Here is a 9,289-nt window from a genome sequence, read left to right as displayed (position 1 = left end):
ATAATGAAGAATATGTGAAATTGTGCCCCCACCCTAACTCCTGCATCCTGCCGTATCAACCCTGCCATTTCTGCAAATTAAACGGAGTGGAAATAGATATATTAAAAAAAAAATCATCCTTACATGATTGCGGCCGGCGTGGACGCGCTCCAAGTTTCTCCCCCTTTCTACACACATACACATTCACTGAAGAAAGAAAAAAAAAAAAACACACTGTCGCCTCTTCTTTGCTCCGCGTCGAAGCCCGACATAGTTGGTTTCACTCAAAAAGAGAAGAGATGGTGAAAGAGAGAGGAGAGTGAGGGAAAGAAAAGAGGAGGAAGAGGGGGGAGAAAGGAGAGAGGGAGGAAAAAAAACTTCACGTTCAACCCAGAAGATGCTCACGTTTGGCTCTCCTCAATTATCCCCTCCCGTGAAGATAGGTGGCGTGCGTTTCAGGGGGCTTCTCCTCTGTGTTACACGGCAAAGAAAAGGAGGTGGAAAGAAAAAAAATGTCATTAGAAGAGGCGTAACACGTCAGTCCCTACCCAGGTTTGTTTCCTGGAGTGGGTGTAAGACATCAGTTGTAAACCTGCCCTAGCAGGAATAGCGGTCCCTCCCTCCTCCCAACTATTTCTAAGGCTTTATTTCTAAGGCTTTATTATCACCGGTGGAAAAGGATCCGCTCACCGACGCGCTCCGGTATCATCCTCCTCGCAACTCCTATTAACAAGACACCTCTTTACACTTCCTAAAAAAACAGGTATGTGCCTCCTCAATTTTTATTTATAGCCTTTTTTCGGAGAAATGTTGGATAAAAAAAACTTCCACGCACCCGCGCCAGAGTTGGAGCTCAACTTTGCGTCACCTGCACAGGTGGAGTTAGGTGCGTTTGTTCCGATTTTTTTTCCCTTTTTTTTACCTCCGTGATGTAGAGGCGTCCCGTAGGTTTGTGACAGCCGGGGAAAATGTGCTCTTTGCGGGGCGTTTGGCGCTGCTCAGCACCGCTATGGTTAGGAGAGAAAAGGCGATATGCATCCCGTGTTCCCTCTTAGTCTCTTCAGCTTGTATTATATTTGTGTCTGTTTCCATCGTTCAGTTAAACGTCCAATTGCCCATAACAAACAAAACCTTCAGTCAATATTCACTCATCCTAATAACGTATTTGCGCTGGTAAATTAGCTGGCGAGCCGAACAAACCTAAACAGTCTTATCGCTTTTGTTTATGCGCCATTTGTCCCTTAAAGATTTTCTTATGGTCCGGAGTTATTTGGCATATTTTAACAATTATTCCCCATCTGTTATTTATTAACTGTTGACAAGGGAGTTTGGATGCAGTTTATTAAACCTAGAAGTGCAATATTATCAGGCGTACCCAAGTGTTTATTGAAGTTGTCTGACTTTTAATCAGACCACACAGTGAAGGCTGATTCCAAGCTGAGGCTCATTCTCGCTGTTGCCGTCTATAACGTGTGAGCCTTGGACCTGGCCCCAAAAATTGACAGAAATTTGATTTATTAAACTGTTTAGCCTTTAGTGCCAAACCCGGACTGAGCGCGCAAAATGTGAACAGATCCTGCCAGTTTAATAGAAAAAGTAAATTTTATATTTTATTAATAGTGACGAAAAATACAAACCGGGCTATGAAACTTTTATGAATGAGAAAACAATAATGTTTTCGCAGCAGTCGTCATTGGCGTAAAGAATTGTGTTTTTGCAAATAAGAGAAATTACAATTCTATTCCTCCTCCTGCTGTTTGCTTTGCTGTTAATGCCACTAAGCTGAGAGCCGATCAGCTGAAAATCAAAATTAGATGGACACGGATCCCCTCTCTGCTCCTTCTCATACTTTCACCCACGGCTCTTTCTCTTTTTTGCAATCGGTCCCTCGATCCAAGTCACATTTTCAGTTTCTTGTCCGCGTCCGGCGCAAGTGGATCCCCACTCTAATTGTTGGTGCTGGTGTGTGTGTTGTGTTTCCCGTCAGATATCAAGCTGAAATCAAGGAATCGAGTCCATGCGAGCTGCCATCTGATCCCACACACACTTATCAATGAAGCAAGAGATCATGGCGGATGGCCCCAGGTGTAAGAGGCGAAAACAAGCCAACCCGAGACGGAAAAACGGTAAGAAAATCACGGGGGATACAAACCAAGCAGTCGTGGGGAATATGTTTGGATGTAAGCCTGGTTTGAAGGTTTCCACTGCGGTTCAGGGGTGTGTGAGAGTCCGCGGCTGGTGCGCATTTCTGCCTTCCCCTTTTACGCAGGGATAAAGGGACCGTTATACGGGAGAGAAACTGTGCGTAATGCGTCCGTGTCGCAGAACCACTCGAGCCTTTGGAATCTTAAAAAATAGCGGTTTTAAAATGTGTGTTTTCTCCGGATTATTTGGGGAAGGTTGTGAGGAGGTTAGTTGAAAACTTGTGGATGTCGGAAAGTTGGAGCGTTGCGGTGCCGGCTGCTTTCTCGCCGGGACAAAATCCGCCATGGGGGACTGTGTAGCGGTCACTCAGACCATCGCTGGCTGCAACACACTTACGCTGCTCGGTGTAAAAGTCCAATCTTGTGATTTGAGTTTTGATTTGCTTTAATCCACGCGATGCCATGCGTTAGCCGTGATGTTTTCTCTTTCTATGGGCCTTTACATTTTCTCTGTAAAGCTCCTTTTCAAGTAATTCAACCCCACATTGTCGCTGTTTTCCGGGACCAGCAGAGTGGTGAAATAATTAACAGTAGATGGCATTTGGTTGTTGGTTCAGTTTTTAAACCTGTACGTTTTTATTTAGCTTTATCACTAAGTTTATTGTAGTGGAGGATTCATATATAAATTGGATGACATGTCGATAAATGCTGGACATTAATTGGGTTTGGACTGGAGCGCTGGAGGTGGAGATTTGTTGGTTTTCTTTCTCCATTTGACTGCACACTTTCCCACAAGAGGCAAATCTGCAGTGACATTTCCTGGCCCCGTTATTCCTGATTATTCCATATAGGCTCCAAACACAGGCGAACTGAGGCAGTGTGTGTAAAATATCGAGGCAGTGATTCAGCTGCTCAGATGAGGCTTTTATTTGCTTTCTCCACAACAGTTTTTTAATCTCTGCCCCCACAGGTTATTTATCTAGATCAGATTTCATTTATTGATTTCATACAATCAATAGCAGACAAGCATTTTGTTCCACACTAAATAGCACAAGAGCATAACAGTAGAGGTGGAGATTTCTAATATATAAGTACATGTGCAGTACTTAAAAGAAAAATAGAATAAGACACATTTGGAGATATGGCAGTCTGTTTAGCTGTGGCCACCTGTTTTGTAAAGGGGGAGTGAGAGGGAGAAAAACCAGGCTTGGCTTTTGTACCAAATGCAGCATTTGATAAAATAATATTAGCAAAGCAAATATAATTTTCACACCCTTAAACCTGACAAGAGACGGCGAGCTCTGGCAGAGTGTGTAGAGAATATTTTTATCCTTCAGAAAAATATAATCACTCTTTGATCCAGCAGAATGTACATTTAAAAAACAGATTTAATAGCACTCTAGTTTTTAAATATGAAACGAGAGTTCCCTTATTCTTTTTTTCTTCCATAACAACAAGCTCAGTCTGATGACCCCCCCCCCCCCCCCCCCCCCCCCAAACCCCTCCTCACCCCCAATCCTCCCCCCTGGGAATGCAGAGGCTTATTGAGGCTTGGCCACTCTCCTCTCTCTGTCTCTCTGCCTGTCTCTCTGTCCTCTTCCTGCCTGGCTCGGTGGAGGGATGGCAGGGCAGGGCGAAGCGTGTGACGACCGGCAGGACAGACTCACTCCTCCAGCACAACTAACAAAACGCCTCGAATGCACCCAAAAACGCAGCGCGCATAGAAACACACACAAGGGTTTTTCAAATATTTTTAGCAGATGGAGGTCGGATGCACTCAGACTCCCTCTGTCTTCCTCTAACTGACAAATCAGATGAATATACACAAATGTGATATATGTACAATTACAGCTAATTTCACTGACAGGCTTTTGGAGGTGGTGGAGTGTAAGCGAGCATGTTTTGATATAAATTATAATTTGTGTGCCACCTGTCTATTTTTGTTTAAAAAAAAAAAATTGCAAAATGTTTTCTTTCTCGTTTAGTTTTTAGTTTTTAATTAAGCAGTCGAGGCTCAGTGTCACTACATTTTGATCAGATATAATTTTTGATTTAATGGATCCTCACAGACACAATAACTGGAATTGTTCAGATTATTTTTTTTTCTGCTTTTTCCAAACGGATGGATGGATTTCAGCATTTGTGCCAATTAGTATTAATGAGGCATTTGCTCACTAAGTTGTCTAACCAATGACATTCTCATCCAGATGACTGTTGGCCTTCAGGGTTGGAGGTGCTACAGTAGCTTTACTCACTCACTGCCCAGTCTGTCATGTGGTATTTAACCACAGTTCATGACTTATCCCCTCCTTATCCAAACCTCCTGCATGCCGCTGTCAAGCCTCTGTCTTACAGCTGAGATGTTCTGAAATGGCAGAAATATTTAAGAGCAACAAAACTTGAGAAATTAGATTTTATTATCATCCTGTTCCCCACTGTTCCCCGCAGAAAAAAAACCTTCTCCTCTCCTGGTGTGAAACTTGATCTCAGCAGCGTGAAGTGTTTGAGAGTTTGGCCCTGGCCAGGTGTTGCTTGTCACATCCAGCTGTGAGCGCCCAACAGAAAAGAGCGCACACACCTGTCTTATTTTCTTCTTACTCAACCGACACAGGCACACACACACAAAAAAAAAGCCCTTTTATTTAGAAATGAAATCGTTTGGCTTCATGTTGTTTTTGATTTGGATGTGGGCGTTTTTGTGTTAGAAGAGGAGCAAAGAGGAAAAGCAGATGTTGCATTATTTTTCGGTAAACATCAGATTCTGCTTCATCCAATTTTTTGAGCCGTTTTTAGATTTTTCTCCATACCCCAGATGACTTTTTAGAGTCGGGACATACCCTCGGAAATACACTGATTACATAATCTGATGCAGCAACACAAGGAGCAGAAAGACGAGGCCAATCTCCTTCTCTCTCGGCATCTCTCTCTCTCTCTCTGGCTGCTGGAGTTTGATATAATCGTCTGAATGTGGTTATTAAGGCTATCACACATTCACGCTTAGGGTGGACAAAAATGGAGAAAATTGTGTGTGTGTTGGGGGCTTCCTTTCAGACCCAGACAATGCCAGATTTCTGCCAATCTAAACAATTTGTCCATCTCTATTATTCCTCTGCCTTTTTAAACTTGTGTTTGCAGCTCCCGCAGTAAAGAATAGAGAGGGGGGAAGACAAGGTGCTCTCTTTCTGCCTCTTTTTCTCCCTCTTCTCTCGAACCCCCCCCTCCTCTATCCTGCCATGCCCCATCCACCCACCTCCCTCCCTCCTTTTTTTTTCCCAGATTTTCCTTCCTCAAGGTAGGGGCAGTTTTTTTTTTGCCACCGTCACTGAGAGGGGGTGGGACGGGGGGGGGATAAGAAGAAGAAAAAGAGGGGAGGAGGAGGGCAGGTTTCGCAGGGCGCTCCCGGACAATTGATTGTCAGTAGTAATGTGTTTCATTTACATGTTTATACCGTCAATAGTGGCGGGGGGTTGTCCACCGCGCCATTCACTGCTGCCATTCCCATACGGGTTGGCAATTGTGTGGAACAGCCAAAGCAGACACCTTACACTCCTGATGGCTTTTTCTCTGTAAGAGGAAGCAGAGAAAAGTGTTGTGCAGTGCATTCATGTTGAAAGAAATAAGGGATTATTTTGTTTAAGCAAGTGAAATAATTACTGCGAAATATTACAGGGGCAGGAATCAGTGTGCAGCAGGGGGGCCTGTGGTGCTCAGAGTGTCGTGGTGCACAGACCCGCAGATAGCCGGGGATGACGCTTCCTGGAGTATTTTTATAACGTCGGCCTTGTGGTTGAATCAAACGCGACACATTGCAATTACCCCATGCAAAACGGCTAGCAGGTTTCCCTCAATGCAGGCTAATAAGGAGGCATATTCATCCTGTCACAACTACACATTGCACTTTGGCGTGCTGCACGAGGCCTTATTATTTGCCGAAGTCTACGTTAGCTTTTTTGCATTACTTTATTTTTATTTTCTCCCTCGACTGCAGTCGTCATGAGCTAAATATATCCATCTGCTCAAAGTGTGTGAGTCAAGTGTATATAGCCAAGCACATAAAAATGAATGGACTTCCCTTACGAGATCTTTGTGATTTCAAGCATGGCATTTCTATATAGGAGCAAAAGGATGCTCCCTCTGGGTGATAGTGGCAGCTCCTAAAGGAAAAGGCAAGCTTTTTTCACAGGATCAGTTTCTCTGAGGGAGCGGCGTATTTAGAATTATTCTAATTCATATGATTTTATTTTATTTCATTGTTTGTGTGTGTCACGGAGAGACAGCGATACAGTCATGGCAGTGTGATATCTCCAGCTTTCAAGCTGATATGTTATTCAACAAACCCTCTAATATGTGCTTTCCACAAGGAATTAAATCGGGAATGTAGCTCAGCAGCACCGTTTCCACACACAACAGCAACACACATGCACAGTTTTTTTCACGCTTTGATAAAGCAGATAAAAGCAAATATCATGGCTTGTGGCTGTACACCCCCCTCCCCTCCCAACACACACCAAAAAAAAAAAAAAAAAAAAAAAAAAAAAAAAAAAAAGATAACTAATGATCAGCTCATCTCCATTCTGGACACTGGACAGAAAACTTTCATCAAATCCTCCTCCTCTTCCCAAAAAATAGCCAAAAAACATGTTTGACACATTTTCTCTTTTTTTTTTTTTTTTTTTTATTATTATTCCCTTTTTTTTTTACATTCTTCCTTCCTCGACCGCCGTGCTTGTGTGAAGATATTTTTCGCCTGGCGGCCAGAGAACACACACTTGCAGAGGCACCGCGAGCCCGGACCCCTGACACCGCGGGTCTTTGGAATGCCTTAGGTACGATTTCACTTTCGCTCACATCAATGCTGACCTGAATGCCTTTCATATCTGATCCGCCGTGTCTCTCCTGGTAAACATCCCCCGGGGGGAGAACAAAGAAAGGAGCTCCTCTTCTTCTTCTTCTCCCTCTTAATCACAATTCAGCCCCTTTCGCCGCCAGCAGCAGGGCTACACATTTGCATTCAGCATCAGAAAAGGGCCTGAGATGAAAAGGGGGGCGAAAAAAAAAAAAAAAGGAGAGCAAGAGAGGAGAGGAGGAAAAAAAAGAAGAGGAAGGGAAAAATAGGGAGAGAGGCAGAAAGAGGTGGGTGGGTGGTGGAGAGAAATAACTAGGGTGTTTGTGGTTGTTTGTTGGTTGTCCCCTGGTTACAAGCCTTTTATAGCCTCCCTACTCTTGCAGGGACCCGGGCCCCTCCTGACAGACAGATAGTGTTACGAGATGGCATGCCCACACTATTCGTGGCCACTCACACTTAAGAAGAAGGAGAAAAAATCCTGGCTGCGACCGATTGGATTGTGCATAAAGAAGGAGATAAGAGTCAGGAGCAGGTGTCCTCACGATGCACTTTTTTTTCTCCCCCTGTCTGTTTGGCAGCAAGGTGCTTCCAAAACTTCTCTGTAACTTTGAAAGTCAAAAAATACATTTGACATTTTTTCTTTTTTTAGATTTTGTTGTTTATTCGTTCGAAATTAGCCTGAATTCTTCATTTAAAAACGTATCACATGAGAGAAAATATTACGCTACATCAAACACACAGGGTTACGGTTTGCTTTATCCAAATGATTAGCGAGATATCTTCATCATCTGATTCCCAGGCTGGATGTATGCAAATCTAAAGCAAAGATGGGGAGATGGGAAGCAGAGGGGGCACCTCGGCTCTTTAAATGGCATCATGTGATATGGATTCCAGTTTTCTTTCTTCCCTTTCTCTTTCTGTTCCTCACCCAGAACTTTTTTTTTTCTTTTTGGTTAAGAAGAAGGATTATCGGTACACCTTCCCTCCCTCCTCCTCCTGGCCAAGCTGCGCAGGATTTAGGCAGATTTACTTCAGCAAACACCTTTGGACACTGGGGGGAAAGTAGGAGTCTGTTTGCAAAAGGGGCCTTTTGTTCAAAGAGGTTCTGGATAATGCCTTACCAGGCAGCCATGATATTAACCCGTGCTTTGGAGAAATGGGGTGGAGGTGGTGGCGTTGGGAGGGTGCGGGGGGTTAACTCTTTGTGTGACAATTCTTTGCTGTCCTCTCGGTGTGTTTTCTGTGACCATCCCTCCTTTTAAAAAAAAAAATTGCTTTCAGCTGCATTGTTTGTGCTTGTTTCTGACTGTTGTTTTGGAAACTAAAAATGCCTGTGATTTTTTTTTTTTTTTTTTTTTTTTTTTTTGATGGGACACATTGGTTTGGAAAAGCAGAGCTGCAGAAGGTACACTTTATTTGGGGTGATGCACACTCGCTCACACAAATACACACACACACACACACAGCAACTGCCACTGCCAAGAACGATGAAAGCGAGAGCGGTGGCTGGGATCCGTTGCCTGACTAACACCGAGGCATGAATCAGCCAATAGTGAGCCAACTCTGCTCCTGTGACTTCCCTTTATGTTTAAACCGCAATAATGATGTATCGTCCAAAACAATGTGGTGACACGGGCAGCAACGTGGCATTCCCTGCATGCTTCTGGCCTTAATCTTTTACATTCTGTTTGTGCGTCTTAAAAAAGAGGGCCGTTTGCATTTAGCTGCTGCAAAAGTCCCTGTTTTTACTGCATGGCAGCTGAACTGTTGTTGAACTTGTGCTTCTCCCCCATAAGGAATTGCCTCCGAAAAACCAGGTTTTGCTCGCCTTTTAGCCTTTTGAAACTGCAGCGAGAGCTCGGCTGTTTCTACTTGAAATATTAAAGTTGTGAGTGAAATTATGGTAAAGTGGCTATGGTGTGTGACAGTCAGGGATGAGTGTAATTCGTGTCCGTTGCTGCATCATATAACCATGTTGAAAATAGTCTGTCTCGGTGTCACGGTGCTTGTCAGAAGTCCAGGTCGCTCGGACATCGACGACTCAGGATGGTGTGAAAGAAGCAGAGATGGAGAGTGATGGAGCAAAGGTGACAGATTTAAAGGTGTTTGTGGCAGCAGCGTTCTGCCTGTCGAGCTCTGCCTGTCGAGCTCTGACCCACCTCCCTCCATCCCGTCTTTTTCTCTTTCTCAGGGTTTGACAGGTCGTATCAACTCCCTCCTTTAGGGCGATGTGCGCCTGTTCTGTGACTCGCTGCTCCCAGTAAAGTTGCAATACAGTCAGATGTCTTTCTCCTGCTTCCCTGACTTTATTTCATGCCTC

General features: G+C 44.1%; 1 protein-coding gene across 2 annotated transcripts in view; it reads left to right on the top strand.

Annotated features, from left to right (window-relative positions):
• The first annotated feature begins 239 nt into the window (after window positions 1-239).
• LOC138207087 (zinc finger E-box-binding homeobox 2-like) overlaps window positions 240-9,289 on the top strand; it is an 86,608-nt gene continuing 77,558 nt past the window's right edge. The window contains exons 1-2 of one of the 2 annotated variants that reach the window (XM_069164104.1): window positions 240-742; window positions 1,967-2,105. In XM_069164104.1, the coding sequence (XP_069020205.1) occupies window positions 2,033-2,105 (73 nt within the window). In that variant the 5' untranslated portion in view covers window positions 240-742; window positions 1,967-2,032. The remainder of the gene's footprint in view (window positions 743-1,966; window positions 2,106-9,289) is intronic. The other variant, XM_069164105.1, reaches the window with a different exon arrangement.

The sequence above is a fragment of the Embiotoca jacksoni genome, unplaced genomic scaffold, assembly GCF_022577435.1.
Source record: "Embiotoca jacksoni isolate LCO1_2020_lvr unplaced genomic scaffold, fEmbJac1.0.p SCAF_30, whole genome shotgun sequence".
Taxonomy (NCBI): domain Eukaryota; kingdom Metazoa; phylum Chordata; class Actinopteri; family Embiotocidae; genus Embiotoca; species Embiotoca jacksoni.
Note: the sequence above shows the minus strand (reverse complement) of the source record. Positions and strands in the feature narration are given on the sequence as shown.